This window comes from Spermophilus citellus (assembly GCF_964194105.1).
Source record: "Spermophilus citellus genome assembly, chromosome: 1".
NCBI classification, from domain to species: Eukaryota; Metazoa; Chordata; class Mammalia; order Rodentia; family Sciuridae; genus Spermophilus; species Spermophilus citellus.
The window spans coordinates 11,596,831-11,622,389 of NC_138182.1; the positions used below are offsets into that span (position 1 = coordinate 11,596,831).

General features: G+C 48.1%; 1 protein-coding gene across 1 annotated transcript; it reads left to right on the plus strand.

Moving 5' to 3' along the window:
- Positions 1-6,855: 6,855 nt before the first annotated feature.
- On the plus strand, positions 6,856-13,142 carry ZIC5 (Zic family member 5; the record flags this gene model as incomplete). Its single annotated transcript, XM_081303076.1, has 2 exons — positions 6,856-8,380; positions 12,700-13,142. 2 exons carry the CDS (start codon positions 6,856-6,858, stop codon positions 13,140-13,142), a joined length of 1,968 nt encoding a protein of 655 aa, XP_081159202.1.
- Between the last annotated feature and the right edge of the window lie 12,417 nt (positions 13,143-25,559).

Genomic DNA, 25,559 nt, shown 5'->3' on the forward strand with positions numbered 1-25,559 from the left:
CGCTTACTTGCGCTAGGTTCCGGGGGCTGTTCGCTGCCGGGCAGTGGGGCAGACGCCTTAATTCCCGCCGGAGACCCCGCGGGCTGGGCCCTCCTGGCTATTCTTTCCCTGCTCCAGTTCTCCTCTCTCTGCAGGACACAGAGGAGCTGAGCCAAGTTCAAAGTCACGTCTCCATCCCCTCTCAGAAATGCTTTCTTTCTCTGCAAACCGCAAAACCCCTTTCCTTCAATGACAGTATTTTTTTTTTTTAAGGAAGTAGAGGGAAGAGCGAGAGAGAACAAGAAGGAAAAAAAAACTGCAAAGGCTTTCAGAGTTATCGCCTCAAAAGTGGACTCCTGTTCCTTGGCAGGAAGGGGGTGGGGGGAGAAAAAAAGAAGAAAGGGAAAGGAAAAGCGGGGGGAAAAACCCGGTCAAGCTTTCTTATAAACCGTGTGCATGAATTCAGTTTTTCAACAGGTTTCTGGAAGGACACTTTTGCAGCGTTGTCAGACTGGAGGGACCCACAACTAGTTCCATGTCCCCTCATTGTGAGTTTCTCAAAATTGTCCTTCTGAAGTCCTGAAGAAGCCTGAACCAGGCAAAACCTGAGCCTAGGGCTGGTGAAGATCTGGAAAACCTTGGGAGTGCGGTGGTGTGTTCATTTCCTGGCAAAGAGAGGGAATCACAGCAGGATCTGGAATGTGTGGTATATTCAAAACTTAGAAAATCCCACCACACACCCGACACTTATCAACTGAGAACCTCCTTTTGGTTTCTGGGCCTCTGAAAACAATGTTGTTTGAATTCTTTTGTAGTATGATGTGCATTTTGTGTACATATACACAAACAGTGCACACTCTGTCGCTCTCACATATACATTGTTCCACGGGAGAAGCTAAAAAACAAACAAACAAAGCCAATTGTTAAATTGGAAAGCCACTTTATTATTGAAACTTTTAATTTTCCTCTGAAGGAAAGAGGGGGTGGGGGAGAGAAGCAGAGAGAAGAGATGAGAGAAACAAGTATGGAATACACTGCTGCGTAACCTGGATAAAAAGGAGAATTTTTCAGGATTTTAGCACCATCGTTTATATCACAGACTCATAAATTCAACAAGATCATCAACAGGATATTAAGTTGCAGGTCACCTTTGATTCAGCTGTCTCAGCCACTCCTGGGCTGGGTGACCCCTGACCCATGAAAGGACTACATGTGTGGTAGGGAAGCTACTTCTGCAAAACCCACCTAGAACAAATGTTCTTTGTGAGAACTTTAGAAAAGTGTAATGTAAAAGAAGGGGAAATTGTGAAAAATCTCAGCCAATATTGTAACTTTTAAATAACATTTTTAAAAGGGCAGGGGTGAGAGGAGGTGTCATAGCATAAGGCCCTCTCCAGTCTGCTAAAAGAACTTCTTTTCCACCTACAGTTAAAATTTCGGTTTTCTAACTGGGCTTATTTAAAATATGTATAAAAACATGTACTCACCAGCAGTTTGGTGATATGGGTATGTACTTGTATATTTGTCAAAAAAGGGCTCTGGGAAAAATAGAAGGGATACATCACACCTGTCTTTACCCCTGGTGATAGTGGCTGTGGTTTTGTGAAAGGAAGGGAACTAATTGTTCCTACTTCATCTCCTCTTTCCTGATGGGAATTTTTCCACTGCTGCAAAATAAAACAAAAACAAACAAAAACCAGAAGGCATTAGTTTGTGTGAACATGTTTAATTATCCTGAGGACCGTTATCCTTTGGGCTCCCAGGCGAACCACATCCAGGGAGGTTGAATACAGATGACAGGCGAGCAGCTTTCCAATAAACTGCAGTATTATTGCAATAGACTTTGTAATACAATTTATGCTGTCATTCATAAATAACAATGCCATATGTCAACCATATTGCTTACACAAGTAAATCCATCAACGTGTCACTATTTGATTTATCTTAACAGCTTCTTCAAATATTGAAGCATAGATACTGAAAGGGTATTGAGTGGGGGTAACCACCCCACAACTCTGAGATTTTTAAAAAACTACATATCCTCTGTTTGCTCCTTTTGTTTGTTTGTTTATTTTTAATCTTGCATCCAAAAACATTCTAAAGGATGAGGGATGAAGTGGGGGAGAAGCAAATCCTGGGGCCAGTATGATTATTAAGTGGTTATATGAATTGTGAATATGTAGGGAGGGTTTTGTTTTGTTTTTCTTGTTTTCACTTTCTGAGTTTATTTTAGAACACAGGAGTGTCTCCCAGGAAATTACCAAACCTGAGGGTCAAATGTAGGCCAAAGTCAAAGATCTTTCTCCAACAACCACTATCTGTGAGTTTTTAAAATTTGATAACCAAATGAAAGCATTTGAGGAAAGGTCAGTTTTATACAATTTATTTAGTAGTGGGGAAGTAGAGGGATAATGTTTCTGCAGCTTTTAACCATAAAGGTTAAGTGGACATGAGAAGGTCTAATCGTTGACCATCAAAACTGAAATTAACAACAAAACAAAACCCCACGGAATTCAACATCTCAGTCACTGGCCACACAGCCAGTGACTTCCACCTTATTTTCATTGTGTTCATGCGCATGTGACAGGGATCATAAACTTTACCACAAAGCACATGTTTGGACACTCTTAGCCCTGCACATAGGAGCCTGAGGATTCTGCGGGAATTTAGGAGGACAGAAAAGAGAGGCAATCCTCTTAGAGCCATTCAGAGGGCAGCGAATGGGGGGGGGCAGTTAGGAGCAATAAGGCCCTCACAGCAGCCCCCCACCCAAGGCAGATCGCTAGTGGTGAGGGTGGGAAGGTAGAGGATCTAGTCCCTAGCCACTTCGGATAGGGCCAGGGGAGGTGGCCCATGGACCTTGCTGCCTAGATGGGTGGCGATGTCCTTGCATCGAAAATTCCCACTTTCAGCCCTGACAAAGCTCTACAAAATGCAGCTTTGCCGTCCCCTTTGCCCATCTGGCCCTGGCTTGTGGAGTTTCCAGTGAACCATCACCACCTTCCCAGGGTCTGCTTGCTAATCCCCCACCCGCGGCACCCCGTCCGCTAAGCACCCAAGGGCATCCTTGGGCTAGGCTTCAAAGGTCCTTGGATTTCTCCAGTAACTAACTTGAGGTGTCTCATTTGCCCTTGAACCCGCCTCCCACGCGGCCCAAATGCCCCTAGACTCTCCAAGTCCGCCCGGACCCAGCCCTTCTACGACGAGGTCGTTCTCTCAGAAACCACGCGGGATCAGCGAGTCATAAAGCAATTGCAGGGGCAATAAAAGGAGGCTTGGTGGGTCCCCCAGCTCCTTTCTTGTTCACCCCACAGTCCCCAAGTGTCCCTCTTCCCTAGCCTACAGAAACAATCAAAGGCTCAAAAGCCAGGAAATGTCCAATTCACTTCCCTAGAGTCTATTATTACCCACACCCATCGCAGGAAACTTGGCAGTGTTCAGTGAGGACCGGAGGGCTCCGGGAAGCCTAGGAGCCGCGTTCCTCACTCCACGCAGCGGGAAGCCGTAAGCGCCCCGAGAGCATCCCCAGAGACCCGTTCAGTGGCCTCTATAGGCAGCTGAGCTGCGGCTTGGCGGTCAGGTTCCCGCCAGCCGGGCATTTACTGTGCCTCTCACCTCCTCAGACTCTCCGTGCCTTTGTTCAGGACCTGAAGGAGGTTGGGGTTCGGGGTGCAACCAAAAGGTCTGGAAACTGACGGCCTTAAAAAGCCCCCCAAAGGGCATTTCAATGACTTGCCACATTGTTGCCTCCACACAAGCACCTCTGCTGCAAGGACATACGTTTTGAGGATTGGCCCTGAGGATCAGCACCACCGTGGAAATATGGGGCTAAATCCACGGAAGGAGAACTGGCATAGCTGCCTCTATAGCCCCCTGCTTTTAAAATTAATACATTATTTTCTTCAACGCCCTGGAAGTTGTTGGTGTTTATTTAAGAAGAGTGACACAGTTATTGGGCCCTTAGAAACTCGGAATTTAAAGAGATTTTACTTGGCTCCCAAATAGCTTGAAAAAGAAACAGCGCACCTGGGGTCAGGCAGGTCATCACAATAACAAAAAAGCGTGTCGAACAAAATAACAAAAAAGCTCTTTTTATAAAGAAAGGCAATCCCGGAAATCCACCGCAAGCCTTCCTGATGACCATCTAGCTAGGCCTATTCTCAGGTTTAATTGGCAGGAGGTTTATTGGCGCCTTATTGGTGTTGATTGAAATTTTGCTCCCAGTCCTTTCTCTTAAGAATTAGCAGCTCAAGTCGATTTACCTGAGTCAATTATCTTTTTAGGGTCTGGATTTGGTCATAAATTTGCAAATATTCATTAAACTCACTTTGTAAATATCCGTTTTTCCAGTCACTACCCAAATCTCTGTTATTTCCTAAGAAACTCTTTTCTTTTTTAAGGCTTCCATAAAAAGAAATTGATCAGGGAGCTATATTTGAATTAAGACATATTAAATCGATGACAGATACATATCACGCTGTGTTTAACAAGAGCTGTACAAGGAGGCGGGTTCCAGATTCCGCACGGCTCTGCTGCAGCATCATTCACATTTTTACAGACCTTCCTTCATGCCTCCACCCATTAAACCATTAAATTTCAGCAATTCAATAAAACAAAGCAGTTATAATTTTGACGAAAAGCTATTTTGAGGGGGGTGGAGGTGCCCATTTTATTGCACAATAAAAATGCTCAACAGTCCATATTATAGGCGAGGCTGTATTTATTTTCTTTTTCTTTATTCATTCCTTTTCTTGGTTTTGTTTTGTTTTTACTTATAACCTGCAGGATGGAACTCAAAGCTGCCATTATTGCAAATATGGACATTCACTGCCAAGAAATTCACATAAAGGAAATTCACTTGAAATGTTTTGAGAGGAAAGAAAGAAAATGGTGACAATTCCCAATATGATGCTTTCTTTATAAACCATCCATAGAGATGGCACAGTTCTCAATCCACCTTCCTGTGATTGGCTTCAGATGTTTTAAGATTTTGGAACAAAATCATGGAAGGACATGGTCTCTTAAAATACAGATGCGGATTTTGTCACTCCTATTAAAATTTTCATTGTGTTTCACTCGTGCCTTTTTAATTTCCCTATATCTGAACTTCACTGAAGCTTTTTTTTTTTTTTAAGAAAAAGCTCATTTGAAATTTGATAGTATTATTGTCTTTGTTTGCTTGTCAGTTTTATAAGAGAAATGACATTCCCATGGCTCATGGGGAAGCTCTCACTTAGCATTGTTCACACCCATGTCAATGGGGCTATGGAATCAACTCTTTTGAAAAATATTCCTTACTTCTTCCCAGGACCATTTCCTGAGGATGGCTTTGTGTGGTCTACTTTTACTTGAACGGTAAATGAATTAAGCTAGGAACATGTTTTATTGTATCCCCAAAGGGAAGGGGGAACACATTTTATTTATTATGACCTCTAACAAATAATTTTATGGAGGAAAGCAAATTTTTTAATCCTGATATTAGTTTTAGAACATTTTGGACTAACACATTTAAAAAAATGTTTCCTTTTAGAAATCTGAAGTGACAATTTGGTACACTATAACCTACTTTGGAATTTTCTGCCCCCCCTCCCAAGTGATATAGGGACTTCACGTTATTTTTAAAAAACTGATTTGGTAGCAAACTGCTGGGAAGGGATGGTATGTTCACTAAGAACAGCAAGAGGTCCAGCTTTTATGGTTTTCAAATAAGACATCTCAGTTTACTTGAAAATGATAAGGTGAGATGATATTTTATTGTAAATAAATAACTAAGATAAATTTTATTGTATCTATTTGAATTTGTGGTCCTTTAAAAGAAATGAGGCACACACGTTAAGTGCGTTCTGGACAAGAAAGAGAAATTCTGCTTAAAGGACATTGCTTAGCACTGCTTCGCTCAGGAGAGATGAGGTTTGGCCTGCCCTGTCACTGCATCTCCGAAAGGCAAAAGTTAGCATTGCTGCCGGATATCCACGCTGCCCCGCCCCTCCGGTAGATCTAATTGGAAGTGGCAGATCTAGAACCGATGAGTAGTGAGATTACACTTTGAGCTAACTCCTTTGAACCATGTTGAAAGGGACTCCATGAGCTAAAAAGCAGAAATAAAACCGTTCCTTTGGGAAAAGATTTATTTTGACTTCACCTGGCGTTTTGCGGAGCCAAATCACTCCAGTTGTTTTGCAATCAATAGACTTTAATAACCTTCCTTGGTCGGTCTCCTGTCTGCTCCCTACGTGAGAACTGGGCAGATTGGGTGTCCAAACGTTTCTGGCATCACCACTACAGGTATGAAGACGGGATGTTCACCCTCCTGCAGAGGGCAGCTCAGGCATCTTCCAAAGTAGGAGTAGAAAGTGGGTACTGGAAGGGGAAACTGCAAGCAGTGAGGCGTAGGTTTTTGAAGTTAGGGATTCCCGCCCCGCCCTTTGCCCCTTGGGGGTCTCCAGTCCCTTACCACCCGGTGTACTCTGACTGCGTGCGCACGCTCTCCATAGGCGTGTCAACAGAGCGCAGAGCGCTGCGCGCGCAGGCTAAGCACAAACTTTCTGCAAGTGCAACTTGGGCATCCCTGGGGAGGCGGGGACCGAGGGCTCCAGGGGAGGAGGGGGCGCGAAGTGAAAGCGCAGGCGGTCGCGAGCACAGGGGCGGTTCCCCGCTGGGCCTAGGGTCTGAACGGGAGCCAATCGGGCAGCCGAGTCTGCTGCCAATCACGCGGCTCCCTCCAATCCCACCCGTGCCATTTCCAAAAATCTCAGTCCCACTGTGCAGCTCAAATGTGGTGCTCACTCTGCCAATCGCTGGAGGACAGAGTGGGAACAGGAATAAGCAGAGTTAGGAGGCCAGGACAAAAGAAGTTAAAGAGCGCCTAATATATACATGTTTTTGAAGGCGGGCAGAGGGAAAAAGGTCCCCCCAGTGAGGGTCTATGAGCCTGATTGTGTAGTTCTGATGGAGCCCCCTTTGAGCAAGAGGAACCCGCCAGAGCTGAGATTAGCGGATTTGGCAACGGCTCAGGCCCAGCCGCATCAGAATATGACAGGCTTCCCGGCGCTGGCCAGCCCGCCCGCCCACTCCCAACTCCGCGCTGCTACCGCGCACCTCCACCCGCGGGACCTGGGTACTGACCCCGGCGTGGCCGTCACTGCGCTTGGACCCGAGCACATGGCCCAGGCGAGCGCTCAGAGCCTCAGCCCTCCTTCCCAGGTGCTCCCGGCGCAGTCCGAGGCTCCAGCGGCTGCTGCCCGCCCTGTGGCCGTAGTCGCGCACCCAGGCTCCGGCACCTACCCCGGCGGCGGGGGCAGCAGTGGCGCGCAGTCCTCCGCGCCCCCGCCCCCAGCCCCTCCTCTTCCTCCCTCCCCTTCACCCCCTCCTCCTTCCCCTCCCCCGCCTCCTCCTTCTGCCCTCTCGGGCTACACCACCACCAACAGTGGCGGCGGCGGCAGCAGCGGCAAAGGCCACAGCAGGGACTTCGTCCTCCGGAGGGACCTTTCCGCCACGGCCCCCGCGGCGGCCATGCACGGGGCCCCGCTCGGAGGGGAGCAGAGGTCCGGCACCAGCTCCCCCCAGCACCCGGCCCCGCCTCCCCACTCGGCCAGCATGTTCATCTCTGCCAGCGGCACCTACGCGGGCCCGGACAGCGGCGGTGGCCCGGCGCTCTTCCCCGCGCTGCACGACACTCCAGGGGCTCCCGGCGGTCACCCACACCCGCTCAACGGCCAAATGCGTCTGGGGCTGGCGGCGGCGGCAGCAGCCGCGGCGGCTGAGCTGTATGGCCGAGCAGAACCGCCCTTCGCTCCACGCTCTGGGGACGCGCACTACGGGGCGGTGGCTGCCGCTGCGGCCGCCGCCCTGCACGGCTATGGAGCCGTGAACTTAAACCTGAACCTGGCTGCAGCGGCGGCCGCAGCGGCAGCGGGGCCTGGGCCCCACCTGCAGCACCACGCGCCGCCCCCGGCGCCGCCGCCGCCGCCAGCGCCCGCGCAGCACCCGCACCAGCACCACCCCCACCTCCCAGGGGCCGCCGGGGCCTTCCTGCGCTACATGCGGCAGCCAATCAAGCAGGAGCTCATCTGCAAGTGGATCGACCCCGACGAGCTGGCCGGGTCGCCACCGCCACCGCCCCCGGCCGGCGGCGCCAAGCCCTGCTCCAAAACTTTCGGCACCATGCACGAGCTGGTGAACCACGTCACGGTGGAGCACGTGGGCGGCCCGGAGCAAAGCAGCCACGTCTGCTTCTGGGAGGACTGTCCACGCGAAGGCAAGCCCTTCAAGGCCAAATACAAGCTCATCAACCACATCCGCGTGCACACTGGCGAGAAGCCCTTCCCCTGCCCCTTCCCGGGCTGCGGCAAGGTCTTTGCACGCTCTGAAAACCTCAAGATCCACAAGCGCACTCATACAGGTGGGTGTCTGTCCCCGGCCGCGCCGCCGCCGCCTCCTCCTGCGCCGCCGCCGCTTCCGCCGCTGCTTCTCCTCCTGCTCCTGCTCGCCTTAATTTTTCCCTCCTTCTGCTGCTTCTCTTCGCATACGTATAACCCGGACATGTGACTTCTTTTTTTTCTCTCCCCCTTTTTTCTATGAATAAGTAATTCGATAGCACACACAGGCCCCGCGCAGGCTTCCCACACGGCGGAGTCTCCAGCGCGCCCTCAGCCCCTCGGCCGGGACCGGCAACGCGCTCCAGCCGCCGCCGCCGCCGCCTCCCCGGAGCAGAAGCAGCAGCAGCAGGAGCAGGAAGGCGCCCAGGACGGTCGGCAGCCCCCATCCGCCCGGCCCCGGGAGGTCGGGGAGGGCCACGGGGAATCAGGGCCAGGGCCGGAGTCGCCCCTGCGGTGCCTCCCTTCCTACAGGTCGCAGACCCTGCGCGGTAGCTGCACCACGGAAAGCGGGGGTGGGGGGTGGGAAGGGCTCGTGGGATCTGCTACGGTGTTGGGGCCGCGAGTTGTGGCCCGTCGGAGGGCGGGGGTCTAGTGCCTCCCCGGATGGGTGCGGATGTCAAGAGGAGCCCGCCCTCTGGGCCCCGAGACCTCCGCTCAGTCACACCCCACTCACACACCCCACTCCTAACACCTCCACGTACATGGTCCGAGACCAGTTCACACACACTCCTGCCCGCCTCCTGCACCCCATTTCTGCGACACCCTCACGCCCTCATACTTCATATGCGCCCTCACTTCATTTACACACCCGCAGCCACACACGCGCTGTCTCACAGCGATCACACACACAGACTTCCCACGCACCCTCGAGTGTGCTGGATGCTGGAGAATTGGTTTTGTCCGTTTAAGGAAGGTTCTAGTTGGAGGAAGATGAGACCTCTCGTGGTCACTGAGGCCTAACCCGCCGTGCAACATGGGGGTGCGGAGTCCGCAGCGCCGTGGGGACCCTCACACCCCACTCCAAGCTCTGCCTTTGGGGCTGCCGTGGCCCGGTGAGGGTAGCTGCAGCGTGGGGCGGCGGTTTAGCCCCTTAGGGTCGTGTGCCCTCTTTGAACCAAGGAGTTCCGGGGCGGTAGAGCTGCTGAGCGCGAGCATAGCCGGGATTTATAGGGACAGACAATATTACCCCTCGGAGGACACTTAAGTAACTGGAGTTTACATTCAGTGATCACTTGGCTGATTTATCGGTGCGGTGGCGGCGACGAGGAGGCAGCCCGGGGGCGTGGGCCGCGACCCGGCCAGCGGCAGTCCGCGGGTGTTAGGGGTGTGTACGACTTATTCTATGTGTCCAGGAGCAGCCTCGTCCAGGTGGCCCCAGGCTGGCGCTCCAGGCCTTGCTCCTATGGACTGATACCTCACAGGCCTCCCATGTGGACCTGCAGAAGACCGGCTGGGAGCACGTTGTCCCTTGAGCCTTGTGTTTTTCTAATCCAGATCAATCCACCTTAATGGCTTTTCCAAAAGGAAACTTCCCACGAGGCTCTTATAAAAACGCCGTGGCCCACTAAGCCATCTGCTTGCCCAGTGCCCAGCACTGGGAAGTCCCCGCCCTAACCGAGTTCCCAAAAGGAGGCCCTAAATGAGGCGCATGTGGCCTCCGCCCCTCTCCTTCCCTGGCCTCTGGAGGGGAGTGGACTGGACCTTCCTTCCCTGCCCCTCTGCCGGGACCCCACAGCACTGAACAGATTTTGCTCCATGAGAGAGTGGGGGTGGGGGGCAGGGGACCGGTGGCTGGTTTTCTGGTTCCAAGTTGTGAGAATGATAGAATTTCCTGCTCCCCACTCCTGCTGCTAGCGTGAACCCCACCAGGAAAAGCATGCAGGGATTCCACACACACCCCAACCTGGGATGCTGGCGACTCCCAGTCCAACTCAAACCCGCGCCTGGCCTGGTGTTTTGGCTGTTCTTGGGTCCTCAGTCATTGGACATCGTGTCCAGAGAGGGACAGTTGTGGACTTCTTTCTCTCCCTAGTATAGACTTCTGTCCTATTGGGGGGTTATCAGGACCCCAGAACAGATTTGTCAAACGGACTAATCCCCAGGTCACTCCTGAAGTCTTCTGTCCTGACCTGTTTGCCTTCAAGTGGGTTTATGATCTGCCTCCCAGCCCAGTCCTAGAGGAAGCTGACAAGCCCTGAGTGATATTCACAACTCGATTTCCTTTCTGTTACCATCCCACAGGCACCAAATCTCCAAAACTCTGTAAATAGTTAAATTCTGATGTGACTCCTCTGTCAGAATCTGGAATGTAAACACTGAGGTCTCTCAGTCTTTCTATTTAGGGGGAATTTACTCAGAGCTCCTGTGGGCCCCCTGAACAACACCAGGCCCTTCTAATACATTTCCTTCTTCTTCTGCTTTGTCCCTCCACCTTTCCTTTATCCCTAATTTCCAACTTTCTTTCCACTTCCTCTCTCCCTTTACTGACTTTTACTGCTTCTCTTTCTTGTGAGTAGTGGAGGGACTAGCAATGTTCAAAGCTTTACTTTTCACAATCCGGGTTATGTAAGTTGGGCAGAAACCTAAGAATTCTAAACAACATTGACATGTGCATAGAATGAATAAAACCACATAAGCCTCCCTATTGAAGAAGGTTGATTATCTTATTTTGTTTGTTTCGTAAAAAAAAAAAAAAAATGACTGCTATTTTAAATTAGTATTATCTCCAACTTAAAATGTAATACAAAAATCAGGACAAGTCACTGATGTTTTGGTAGAAAGGAATTAGCATTGTTTTTGCTGTGGCTCATCTCCAAAGAATTTTTAAAGGTTGTGATTATTTTTGTGAGTTCTCTGTTTTCCTGCTATTTATAGGTTAAGAGTTGTATTCCAATAATGTCTAATTTCATTTTTAAACAAGGATAGGTAGGGAAAGTTATATTTCAGTCTTCTGGATATTTTCAGATGTGTTAACATATTCTGGCATTGAAGCAGTGGCCATTAGTGAAATATTTTTTAAAACAACAAATATATATTTGTGTGGAGGGAATAAGATTCACCACAGAAATGTATGTGCATTAAACCAATTCTTAATGGTTTTTCTTTTTAAAAATAAGTTATCCAAAACAAAGAAAGATGCCCTACCTCGTATGTCACCAAAGTAGCTGGTGATCTTTTTAGATCATCTGAATGTCAGAGGAAAATATTATAAAAGAATATGTGATGACTTGTTCAATTATGGATTCAAATTTATAAGTTCATAGATACTAAGGTGAGAGAGAGAGCCCAGCTATGTTGTCAGTGACGTCTTCCCTTTTGTTTTTCAACCCCCAGGAGCAGTGGTTAAATTTTTCTGGTCATGTTATTAAGCATCTCTACTTTTTGGACTAGTGACCTCGTGTTTAAGTCATAGTGTGCCTGGTATGGTCAGACCAGCTTAGGGGTGACAGGCCAAAGACCCTGATTTTTTTTTTAAGTGGTTTTAATGAATAAGTGATGGAGAAAGCTGTTAGAATAAGTGTACTAAAGGCCTAAGGTAAATGACAGATTGTGTGCCGAGGCTGTGGTCTTTGCCCACATGTGATCAGATTCTGTTCTGCCACACTGTCCAGCACCCTGCAAGTTGTGGGGGAAGCTGGCAGAATGCGGAGACCAGCAGCTTATTCTCTGCCCAGCCAGCCCTGCAAAAGCTGGTGGTGGGATTGTGTTTCACAGGTGCCTTTATTTCTAAAGGGAGAATGTTGGATTATTTCCTTTCCTTTCCTAACTCCACATCCTCTCCTGCTGCTCCTTCCCAGCAATGAAATTCTGGGAACACTCTGGAACAAAGTGCCATTATCATCATTTTATTGTATCCCCAGCTTACTTTTAATGTTATATGTTTATCTTTCTTCCATTTTTCTTGTTCTCACCTCCACCCGTGACTCTGAGAGTATCTTTTTATCAGTGTTTATCTTGATAGAGGATTTTCTACTTGTATATTTGAGTGTCCCGACCCTGAAATGAATGAGGTTGTTATGAGGGCCCAGGTGGGCTTCAGTGGTACATCCTGGGCCTTGCTTCAACCATGGGCATTTCACCCTGACCCCTGTAGTACCTAGGGGGCTGGCATCTGGCCTCTCAAAATCCAGATCCAAGCAGAACCTCCAGGCAAGTGGGCCCAGGCCAGTCCTTGCAGCATCTCTTCTCCTTTGCATCTTGGAATATAGGAATTAGGAATAGAAATAAGGCTGGGTGTTGGTCTTTAGGAGAATGGGAAACTCCATCCCCAGTTCTGCTCCAAGATTTCTTTCAAGCTAGTCTCTGGAAAGCCATTGTTAACCTTTCCTGTGTTTCCTTGCAGGGGAAAAGCCTTTCAAATGTGAATTCGATGGTTGTGATAGGAAGTTTGCCAATAGCAGTGATCGAAAGAAACATTCCCATGTCCATACCAGTGACAAGCCCTACTACTGCAAGATCCGAGGCTGTGACAAATCCTACACTCACCCGAGTTCTCTGAGGAAGCACATGAAGATTCACTGCAAGTCCCCCCCACCTTCTCCAGGAGCCCTTGGTTACTCATCAGTGGGGACTCCGGTGGGTGCCCCCTTGTCCCCTGTGCTGGACCCAGCCAGGAGTCGCTCTAGCACTCTGTCCCCTCAGGTGACCAACCTCAATGAGTGGTACGTTTGCCAGGCCAGTGGGGCCCCCAGCCACCTCCACACACCTTCCAGCAACGGAACCACCTCTGAGTCTGAAGATGAGGAAATGTATGGGAACCCTGAAGTTGTGCGGACGATACATTAGAATTTATCATTATTAATAAGTGGGAGTCCTTGGACCATATCCTAACCTGAGACAATGCCGAGCCTGAGACAAACGTGTGACTCAAGACTTGCTACTGGTCTAATTAGCCCTATTTATTCAGTATGAAACCCTATGGTGTTTGTACATTTAATTAATTTAATTAAGATATTTGGGCTTTTTTTTTCTTTCTTCTTAAAAAAGCAAAACAAAAAACAACCAAGCTGGACTTGTACATTGCAGGGAGACAGGGCTGAGGGCGAATTGTACCAAGGAAAATGAATGGAGACATTAACCGAGATACACACTGCCGATACATATATATGTGTGTGCATACGTATGTATATATATCACACACATATATGCATGTATGTGTATATATTTAAAGGGGGGAGAAGATGAGCATTAAGTCAGAACTTCACACAGCAACCAGGCCCTCTGCGTTTCCCGGAGTGCCTCTTGAATGCCTTTAACACCGGAACGTAGGCTGCTTTTGAGCCTCCTTGTCAAGCCCTAATTCTGCAAAGGCCTCTTGATTGTAAACCACACACTTGCTGCATCGCCAACAGATCTTGGACTGTGCCTGTGTCCAAAAGTATTTGTAAAAGCCCTTTAAGTTCTAATATTTATAATTTTTAATTTTCGTGCTTTTATTACTGATCTCATCTTAACATGATATTTTTATACAGGATTATTTCTTCAGAACCCTTCCTTGTGTGATTTAAAAAAAAAAAAAAACGTGCAGCAACCTTAATCTATCTCCATGTATTGTGCTACTGTGATTGTTCAAGCAAAAGTGGAGAGAAGAAAAGCTGCTGCAAGAGACAACTGTGAAACTGTGATCTTTTATAAAATAGAAGAAATTCAAGTGCTTTCTTTTTCCTCTCTGGAGTTTTTTTTTTTCTTTTGTTTTTGTTTTGTTTTGTTTTTTTAAAATCTGAAATCTCAGATGCTGCCTTCTTACTGTGTCCAAACTTCTTGTGTAATAAAGAGATTGTTTTTGAGCATAAATTCTTTGGGATGCCAACATTGACAGTCAAGTCTGAGGAGGTGTGATGCCTTTTTTGTTTTTTTGAAAGCTGTTGTTTTTGAAACGGGCCAACTCCTCTTTTATACTATTATGTCAACCTTTAAAAAAAAGTCTCTATTTTTTACTGCCTAAATGCATTTGAGTGCATTTTATTCCACCTGAGTACTGAGCACCCAAACTCTCTTCTTGAAAATGATAATGTGAAATACATGACTTACATTGAAAGAGGGGAGGGAGTTGCTATACATATTAAAATTTTTAAAAGGTTTATAGTTACTACCAAACATTGATGAATGTGTGACCTTTGCCAGAGCTGTCAAGCTAGGATAAAAAAGGTCAAGGACCTAGGACAATAACTCTTAGTCAATTTATTTTCGGTTGGTACAACACATCTCCTGTGCAAAATGTAGTCCATCAGAAACATCATACAAATATACTAAAGAGCACTAATTTATCCTCAGAGACCCTGAAGACACCCCCTCCCCAGGGTTTGTAGAAATTTGTGTGCTGTGAGTGGTTGATGTAGTCTTGTCATTGTTAATAACTTGTATGTGAACACTTTTATTTGTACAGTTGAATTAATTTATTTTCAGACATTGTTTCCCCCCTTCCCTCCCACTCCCCGGAAGAGTTCAAAGCACACCAAAGAATTATATTATACATTTTGGTGAAAGATTATCATTTATGATTCATGGTTTATTTAAAAAAAGGAAAGGAAATGGAAAAATATATTTTTGAGCTTACTTGAATGAAAAACGTAATGTGAAAACCAAGACTCTTCCTGCATGTCTTTTTTGCATTGTGTTGATGAGATTATATATAGTTTATAGATATATTACTAGTACAGTGCATGGTGCTGTCACTTGGAAAGCCTTTCAATGTTGTCCAGATTGTTACAGTAATTATGAATCATGCAGACCCTCCTTTATAAAGAAAAAGACCATAAAACTTGAATATAAAATAATTCTACATTTTAAAAGTTTATTTGATTTTCATATTAACCACTTTCAAAGTCCTTTCAAATAGAAAAATAAGGCATGGATTTTGGGGGGATAATTTATGTATTGTAAAATTATTAGGACAAAATATTCCTGATGTATAATGAGTTGTTTTATTTATACAACTTTTTCAATGGTAGTTTGCACTATTCTTTATTATGCTACAGGTTTATTTATTATGAAACAAAGGAATATGTATTTTATGTATTTTGCCATGCATAGGTTAACTCTGCCACAGATTTATTGGTTCCTGATACACCTAAAATAAAAGCTTAAAATATGTACCTCCAATAGAAAGAAAGCAAGAATGACTATGAAGTAAGAAATGTAATAAAGGTATTCTTCCTATGTATTGCTACATTTTACCTAATGGCATATCTCTGTCATTCTTTTCAAACAGAACAGTTGCTGAGATAGTGAACATTATAGTTTTCCTCCTTTGATCTCTTAGCCTCCCTCACCCCCAAATATGTTTTTACAGCTTGGTTTTAACTTACAGTTTAATCTAGAAAATACCAGATATTTATGGAAACTAATCCCTGCAGGTTGTACCTACAGTAGCACACACACCTCAGGGGTTACTGCATTAATTTGTTAAAGTTAGTAATATACACGGTGATTCAGTGAAAAGCTGAAAAGTGCATTTTAGCATTTCTTTGGTGCCTACCTTCTAAAGGGGGAAACCTAATGAAGAAAAAGAGGGAAGGACAGTGAGAAGCTTCCACACACAAAGGAAGATAAAGTAAGACAGTCTAGGAGATGCTATGGATGTGGGATGAATCTGAATAGTGGCTAAGGAGTTCTCTCATAGGTCATGGGGGCCTCAAAATAGGACTTTATTGTCATTCATTTTGGAAATGGAGTACCTTACGCTCAGCATTGGGGGCAGGTGTTAAGGAGAAATTGGATTTTCTCATGGCAACAAAATATTCAAGTAGCTTAAATTAATGTATTTGCCTATGTACCTTAACAAGCCTGGAGTTTTATTATGCTAGCTGATACAAAACTGATAAAAGGCAAGTAGTTAAAAACAATCAGTAATGTCAATAAGCATTTCTCCAAAAGGTTATAGTGGCTTTTAAAAGTCAGGTTTGTTAAATGTAGTAAAGGTGAAACAGGTTGCCAAGAGCTGTTTAAGCCAGATGACAATAACCAGCACACGAAGGAGAAAAACACTGGTAAATGAGGGCTCCTATCAATGGGAAAACTTATAGCTCTCTAATGAAGTTTCTTGTGAAAAGAAGGGTGACACAAAGCCACCAAGACATGAATCATTCATGGGAAATATAAAAGATAAAAGATATCTGACAATGAGCAGAACCTTGTATAGAGTGTATAAAACAAGTTTCCCCTTCTTATTTTCTGCTTTAAAACGCACAATCTCCCACTCCCAGCGTTCTCTGTCCAGTCTATAGAGTTAAAATTGACCACTGCTCGTCCTGCGCCACTTCAAAGTAATTTAGTCCAGAACGGAAGGCTTGGCGCTTGGACAATCTTCATGGTGTGTTAAGATTTCTATGGCAATTGGCAAGCAAGACGTTCCCATCTGAATATGTCTCAAAGAAAGCCACTTATTGACACTAAGTTGGCTATCATCAAAGACTTCATCTTCCCTAGGCAAGATGTGGCTCCCGCAAACACTGTTTAAATCATATACCTTTGTTTTGCTGGTTAGAAGAATCTTCAATCACATGATTATTTGTTGCTTGTGTACATATTTTCCCCCATTCAGATGTTCTTGCAGAAAGCTAATGCTCCTAAAATCTAAGGTACTTAGGAAGACCTCAAGGGTGGAAATTCTATACTCTTGAGCAGTAGGAGATGGCCATACAAGTGTGGTCACCTTGGGGACTGGAGGAAAAGAGGCCCACTCTCCTCAAAAGCTGAGCCCAGCTGTCTGCAGACATCATATTTGTCCTGATATCTTTCATTTTGTGGAAGCTTTTGGAGACCACTGTGGTTTTTTTCTATCATCTCTATCTATACTTGAAGTAGGAGAGATACTGGACATCAATACTTGAAAATCCCAGTTTGGTTAGGAAGTACAACTGCTGGGGAGACAATCTGATCTCCCAAAGGATCACCTTACATCAGGAAAGGAAGGCAGATCACAAAGTAAACAAAACAATCCTGCTTATTAGTATTTCCATCCTATCACCCCATGGTGGTACTAGGGGCCTGCCCATCCACCCATCCTGTACCAAAACACCTGACCCATAACCATGGAAGCCTTCCAGGTCGGGAAGGACGGTGAAGGAGACCCACAGCGGAAAGCTCCCGTTGTTACCAGCACATTTCCTCCGTGAACAAAACTCTCAGAAATGCCCACACCCACGGCCACGCACAAACACTCCCGAGCACACATTCGCATACAACAGCAAGTGCCTAATCAGGCGAGGAGAAGCTCAAAGGCATGTTCTTTGAAATTCAAACTACTGCTTTTATGGTCCATGGGCGCAGAGCATCAGGATTGCTATGGCAATGGGCAGGGCCAGGGGAGTCGCTGGCAGTAGGTCCACGGCGATTCGAGACACTCTATTAAGATACAGTTGCAGTGACCTTTACTTTCATGCCAAGTTAGTCCAGTCAATTTTCATCTCATCAGAAATACATACACACGCACATGCACATACTTATATCTATTCGCTCTTTGGTGGAATCCCTCCTAGAACCTCCTAGCTTGGGAGAAAGGAGAGGGAAAGAATGGAGAGAGGAGAGAAAACCGAGTGGGGGTGGGGGGCGGGTGATGTCAGAGGGTGGGGGGAGAGGGGCAGGGGCGCCAGAGCCCCAGTTCCTCTTCCTTCTCTCCCCACCTAAGTACTTTTATTTGCAGAGCGATTGTTCTTTGTTTATTTAATACAAGTACTGTGTGAATGGTGAAAAATAAACATGATGAAAAATAACCAAACAGATGATTCCTCTGAGTGAAAAAGCCCGGACTTAATAAAAGTGCGAGGCAGTCACCGCTGAATGAGAAACCCTTTGAAGTGGAACTTATTATAGGAGGAATACTTTGGGGTTGCCTTAACGACGCCGCTGAATCGAAAGCGCTCGCCTTTGTCAGCGATTTGTTCTCCTTTGCTGGGGTGCCCGGAGAAATTACTTACATGGGCTGCCTTAACATGCAGCCTGCAAATCAGTAACTTTGCAGCTCAGACTTGCAGACGCCACTCGGCCACGGACAAAAAGAAGTCAGGGGGGAAACGCACCAACCTTTCACGCCGAGTCGTTGGGGATGGGGCGCACGGGCGTGTGGGGGGCGGCAGATAAGAAGTTGTATTACAACTGGCCCCCCTCACCCGCGCTCCCCACCCCAGCTCCCTCTCTCTCACCCGAGCCCGAGCCTGGGGCTGTGGCCTCGGCCGTGGCGGGGAGGCCCGGGCTCCTCCAGGGCCCTCCAGCGAGGGGCGCTCTTGAGCACCCAGGCCGAGCTCGGACTTTCCCAGCAGTCTGGGCCATATTTAATAAGGGTCGTTTATCACCGAGGCTCTTTGAAGGGTCGCCTCCAGCCCTGTGCCCATTAGAAAGGCGAAGTGACATTTAAACTCGGTTTTCAAGGATCGAGGGGGATTTCATTGAAAAGGCAACTCGTTTGTCTTAGGAGCCTGGAAACAACCCCCTTCTCGCTCCTTTTGACCACATGGCATAACTCAAAAACAATAGTTCAAAAGTGAAATGGCATCGTGGTGTTCACTGGAGACAGGCCCCCATCTAGCACCAGAGAAAGGGTAGTCCGCAAGACAATGTGCTTTTTGTGTCCGACTCTGTCACAAGGATTGTGTTGTTTGCTTTGGAGGCTGCGCCTGTTATACTTTCCTGAAAGTACTTGTGTTAAACAAGAGTTATAAGTCATCCAAAACAACAAACATTTTGATTTTCTTTGCCTAAAGGGCTTTCCCTGGCTATGGGCACCGTGAAAAAATAATGTCCTCGCTGAGAAAGGAACACCAGTAGTAGAATTACAAGCGGGCGCATTAAATATTGAATGACACGGGGAAAAAGAGCTTGTCGAGGGGCACTCAGCCTTAAAGTCTTTCTTCAACTTTGTCTTCGGTGGCTGCTGGACTATTTAAGATGGTATTAATTAAGGCAGCTTCTGATGCCGCCTAGCCGGCCGGCCCCTAAACCACTCTCGGTCAATGGGCCTGTGTCCGGCCGCTCTGCTCACGCGTTGGCTGAGCCGAGTGCAAATGTCACTTCTCATTTGCAGGCTGAAGAGAAGTGCCCATCCTACACTGAGGGCAGCAGGGATGCAGTCGGCAGCAGGCGTTAAAGGGATACAAGGGACTAGATTGAGAGGAGGCGGAAACAAAATGCGAACAGCTGCCCTGGGCAGAGGAGGAGAGCGCGCCCGCGCGCGCGGCTTCTGGCACATTTTGGTGAACACCGCTTTGCAAATAACAGCCAGGCAGCTCTCGCCGGGTTTGGGCGTCCCACTCTCTTTCGTTACTCCTGCGTGGGGAAAACTAAGACCCCAGCCTTGCAGAAATCCATTAGGCAGTCTGGCAGGGCGTTATTTTACAAAGGGACTCGCTTCTACAGAGAAGACAAAAGCTCGCCGCAAACAGGCTTCTTTGCTGACTTCCTCCTCCCTATGGTGGCCTCTTCACAGATCACAAACAAATAGAGCCTAAAGGACCGCAGCCAAGGATCTCCAGGTCCAGGTCCAATTTTACAGATGGCGAAACTGAGACTTTGAGCAAGTCTCAAAAAAGATTTACTTATTTATTTATCTATTGTGGTGCTGGGGATTGAACCCAGGGCCTTGTGCATGTAATGGCAAGCACTCTACCAACTGAACCATATTCCCAGCCCCTCCAAAAAAGATTTTTGCCAATATTTCCTGAGGATTCAAAGGTTGAGTGAGACCAAAGACCCAGGCAGGTCAACCCACAACCAGGCCAAAACTATCCTTTCCACCCACCCCCATTCCAAGTGTTTGATTCAAAATCAAATGGAAATTGAATTCAGCAGTTAGAAATTTTTTAAAAATGTGCACAAAACACAACAACAATAAACTTACTGCCAACTAACTGTGGCATAAATCAAATGCATGCTTTAAGAAACTCTGTTAACTAGCAATTCTCGATGAGAAGAGACAAGACTTGGCCGGGTGGGGTGGAGGGGGCAGGGCATGCTGGCAGATTGATTTCTACATCCAGAAGCCCCATGGGCACCCCCGTTTCCCCCTGTGTGGATTTCCAGCGGGATATAGGCCTTCTCTTTTACCACAAGGCCCCTTGCAGGTGTGCATGGGGGTAGGGGGCTCTTTCCTCTATGGGTGTGAATGATTTCCTCTATGGGTGTGAATGATTTGGACCGTTGCTGCTGGTTCCAGGGTTCGCATCCCTAACTCTACATTCATCTGCAATGTCTGATTCTCCATCTTGGGATGTGTCCCCTCAGGGCGCCCTCTGTCTTTTTGGATAAGGGGTGATCACATTTCCCACCATGAGCCATGCTGGGGCGTAGTCCCCATCTTCCCTGCAGGGGGGGGAGGAGGAGAGGGAACTTTTATACTTCAGCCCGCAGATGCAGGCCTGGGGCCTCCGCCCCCTTTAAGACCTGGAGGCGTCGCTCTAGGGCTGGGGACCGCCTGGCGTTGTCCAGAGGTGGGCAGCAGGGAGCGCGAGAAAAGGGGCCACACTAGAACACCCTACTCCCGCGTTAGGTCTCCGCCTAGGACTGGAGCTCCCAGGCCCAACCGCCCACCTGAGTGATCCTTTTTGGCCACTTTCCCTTTCTTTGTTCTCCCCCTACTTCTACTTTCTCGCCCGAACAGGCCTCTGGCCAGGTAGTGGATGCAGAAAGGTGGCCTTTGGGCCCGGAACGCATGCAGGCGCGCTTGCACACCCAAACACATCCACACACAGTCATGTACTACTCACACCCCCCAGCCCCGCCCCAACCAATGCACTGGGCACACGTCCGGGCTCCAGGCACCTTGCCAGGAGCGCGCGAGCACCCTGCGTGGCACACTGGCTGAAGCTCCTGCACGAAGTGGCGGGGGTGGGGTGAGGAGGGAGGGGTGGGCCGCGGTGCACGCCGCCGACTGCTGGCGGTGCGCACAAGTTCAGTGCTCAACTTCCCGCCCTTAACAAGACCCGGGATCCCTTTGGAGAGGCCCTCGGGACCTGGCGGCGGGGCTGGGAGTGGCGTGGGTAAGCTGGCCGGCGCGGGGCGCGGGCGGCGGGACACCAGGGCGCGACAGGAGGAGGGTGCGAGGGTGCCCGCGGCCGGCCGGGCGCTCTGAGAAGTCAGCGCGAGCAGCTGTGACTTCACCTATTAGCCCCGATGTCTTTCCGAGGAGCCTGGTGGAGTTAAACAGCCCACAATGGGCGCTCTGGGGCGCCTCCAGCCTGACCTCCACCCGGGTTTAATAGTTTCATAGGAACTTCATTAAATCAATTACTTAGTGAGCACATCATCATTTATTTGTAATTAGCAGCGAGGAGCGCGTTCTCTCCCCCAGCCTGCGGCCCGGGTCCCAGCGGGGTTGGCGAGTTGTGCAAGCACTTTTGTTTGCTCGAGTGTTGACTCCCGGCATTATTCGGCCCGGGTAATCTTTACGTCTTAATCTAGCATTCAGGGGGCGAAGGGAAAACAAACAGGGCGCAGGCCGGAGGCCAGCCCTGCAGTTCCAGCCTCTCCCAGAACTCAGCCCAGGCGGGGCGCATCTACCCCTCCCGAGTAGAAAGGGTGAGGGTACAACCCTCGGGCAGAGGGGCCGAAGGGAAAGGAGCCAGGCCCGGGGAGCCCAGGAGGAAAGTGAGGAAGGATGGGACCAGGGGCAGGAACACCGGCCTGTGAAGCCAGCACAAAAGGAAAACGGCCAGGCTTGTGCACGTGTGCAGGCGGCGTTGCAGGGGGACTGCGAGTGTGTGCGCACTGGCTGTGCGTGGTGGAATCCCATCCTTTTCAGCAGCTGGGGAACTGGGCGGAGGTAGGTTCGGGCCTGGAGGGCGCGGAGGCAATTCTCTGGGTGTCTGGGCTGCAGAAGTGCTGTAATTCAGGGGCTTCAGCCCCGAGCGCAGTGGTTAGCGAGAAGGGGGAGTCACTGAAAGCCAGGCCAAAACCTGTGCGTGCCTAGAGGCTCAGTAATGACCCGGCCAGGAGTCGTGATTCCTTCCGAGTGTGATAATATTTCCCCACACGCGGTAGCGCGGGCCAAATACTGTGCACATCCCAGGAGTTTCGCCCCCGGGGTCCAACAAGTCCCTAAGTCCTTGCCCTGGAGTCCTGATTTTCCGCTCCAAGTTGGAAAAGTCCCTCCAGAACAGGAAACACCTAACTAATGCGGGGATCCCAGCTCAGGAAATGGAGGGGGCTGAGCTAGTAAGGGGTCATTGATGATCTCGCAGCAGGTTCTCAAAGGAGCAGGGTAGTGTGAACAACTGTATAATTAAAAGGCATCCGAGGAGTCCTGTACTCCAAGAGTGGACACCTAGAAAACACAGTGGTCCCGGAGATCCTTCTGGTGGGTCTCCTAGTACACTCCTTGTGTAAGTGAGCTGTGAGGACAGTCCTGGATTTCTCCACCAATTTGAAGACCCCACTGGCCTGGCCTTGCTGGGCTCCTTGGGAAACCACTTGGAGGCAATCAATATGTGAGGAAAGTCATGAACAGGTGGTTTTCTGACTTTGTGGCCTTGATACAAGCTGCATGAGTGTTTGTGCAGAACCTGGGCCTCAGTTGGTGACTGCCTGGAGAGACATGGTCTGTCCTGGAGTGGGAATTGGGAAGGAGAGGGCTGAGATGTGGCCCCCAGGTTTCTCCATATTGCTGGCTGTGCCCGGTGGACACTGTCTGACTGGACACATGTGTGAGTCTGGTGGCTTAGGGCCCCTGTGCTGGGATCTGTGAGGTCTCCAGTGTGGTGAGTCGACACCATGACAATGCCTTGGTAACTCAGGAGGATGTACCAAGCCCTCAGCTTCCCTAGTCCTACCTTCCTTCCATCTTGTTTCCCCTTTCCTCAAGTCTCATCACCCTACATCATGGGTCACCCTACACTCATGACGGCTCCTCTTTGCATCCTCCTTTTTGCAAAGTTGACACAGATCACCTGGCCATCTACCCCAAGGCTCTTAGGGAGCCTTTGCCTGCTGGACACAAGGATGAGAGAGGGGCTGGAGACAGCTGCAGACCCACCCAGAAGTTCTGAGAACATGGGTCAGCCATCAATAAGCAGGGTAATAGTACCAGAAAAGCACATTTTAAAATATAAAAAGCCCTTTGTAATTTTGTATACTTTTCCATTTCCTTCTCCCAAAGTGAGTTGCATCCAAGTAGTCAAAATGGTCAAACTTTGGGCTGGGGATGTGGCTCAAGCGGTAGCGCGCTCGCCTGGCATGCGTGCGGCCCGGGTTCGATCCTCAGCACCACATACCAACAAAGATGTTGTGTCCACTGAAAACTAAAAAATAAATAAATATTTAAAATTTCCCCCCCTCTCAAAAATAAATAAATAAATTAATTAAAAATAAAATGGTCAGACTTTGAGCTGGGGCTGGAGCTGGAGCTGGGGCTGGGGCTGGGGCTCAGCTATAGAGTAAGCTCGTCTCCCATGTATGAGGCTCTGGGATCAATCCTCAGCATCACATAAATGAAATGAAGGTATTGTGTCCACCTACAACTAAAAAAAATATTTTTAAAAAAATGGTCAGACTTCCGGAAGAATCACCAGGAAAAGTTAATGTGTGTGCATAACAGCAAAATGCTATTTTCTTGAAAATACCCAGAATCCAAACACTGTGAACACGAATACTTCTTATAGTCTATTGTGCATGTATCTATCTGCTCCAGCATAAGAAACAACTAAGCATGTGAAACTTTCACTTGATCCTTCCAAATGATCATGGCCTGCACATCCTGGCCCTAACCAAATTTAGGACAGCCTTAAAGGAGATTGAGGAAGACTACGTTTAAAATAAAAGAAAAATGTCGTTTCCCCTGACTTGTCTTGCCACTTTTCACTCTCTCACCTCCTAAGCTGTTTAATAAACAGCATTTCTTGGGGAAAAAAAAGGAAGGCAAGTCAGGAAGCCATTTTATAGCTGGCAGAGAATTTGATGAAGTGGGTTGATTTAAAACAATCAGTGTTGACCTGGGTGCAGTGGTATCACCTGTAATCCCAGCAGCCCTGAGACTGAGGCAGGAGGATCAGTTATTGAGACCCTATCTCAAAATAAAAAATAAAAATGGACTGGGGAGGTGGCTCAGTGGTTAAGCACCCCTGGTTTCAGACCCCAGTTCCAAAGAAAAAAGAAAATTAATGTTGACTGCAAAGTTTTCTTAATGATATTCAGATTATGAGTATCATTAAGATATTCTGACAGCTTTTAACCTGAGCTCATTCATTCGTTCATTAATTGAACCCTTGGTCTGATTCTGCCTTTAGCTGGGCTGCCTGTCCCTGGGCAGCCCCACCAGAGTCCCTCCCAGGAACTGTGGGAGCCCTCAGCTCTATGCCCACTGCCCCTGTTCACTGGGGCTTCCTTTGCAGGCTTGTTCAAGACCCTTCTAACCCCACCCTTTTATTTGACTGGGGTCCTTGCCATTGGCCCCTCAGTCTGAAAACTAGCAGGCTTCGTGCTCTCCTCAGGAGGGCTTTGAGTGGGCTTCTCTGTCATGAGCGGTGAGTTTTATTCTCCTGACCTGGCATGGAAAAGGTCTGGCACCGACACATTCTATGTTCAAAGCCAGGCAAAAGCCTATGCAAGGGGACCCTGGAGTTCTTGGCAGCTGGGTTTTGCATAATGAAATGTAAGGGAAATTCAAGAGTGGGCTATTGCCAATGCTTGTCTCCTTTTAGGGCTGAGGCCAAAGATTTGACCACGCTGGCCATGTCTTAAATCAACTGACTCCAAAGAGCCAGCATTAGAAAAGCCATGACCTGGGACAAGTGTCTATTGTGCTCCTGAGAGAGACTTTTAGATAGGCCCTGTTCTCTTTTGGAGCTTTCTCTCTGCCCCTAGACCCAGCAGGATTGGTAGTAAGAGGTAGCATGAGTTCCAGGACAGCCACCTCAGTTAGCCAGTGCCACCCCTCCCACGGTGCCCCTCGATTTCTAGCCTTTGACTCTAGGTCCTTTATTTATTTATTTTTGGTAGCAGAGATTGAACTGAAGGGTGTTCAACCACTGAGCCGCATCCATAGCCCTTTATACTTTTTAAAAAATATATATTTTTAGACATTGATGGACCTTTATTTTATTCATTTATTTATATGCGGTGCTGAGAATCAAACTCAGTGCCTCACATGCGCTAGCCAAGTGCTCTACTGCTGAGCCACAATCCCAGCCCGCCTTATACTTTTTATTTTGAGACAGGGTTTTGCTAAATTGCTTCCGGCCTCACTAAGTTGCTGAGGCTGGCTTTGAACGTGGAATC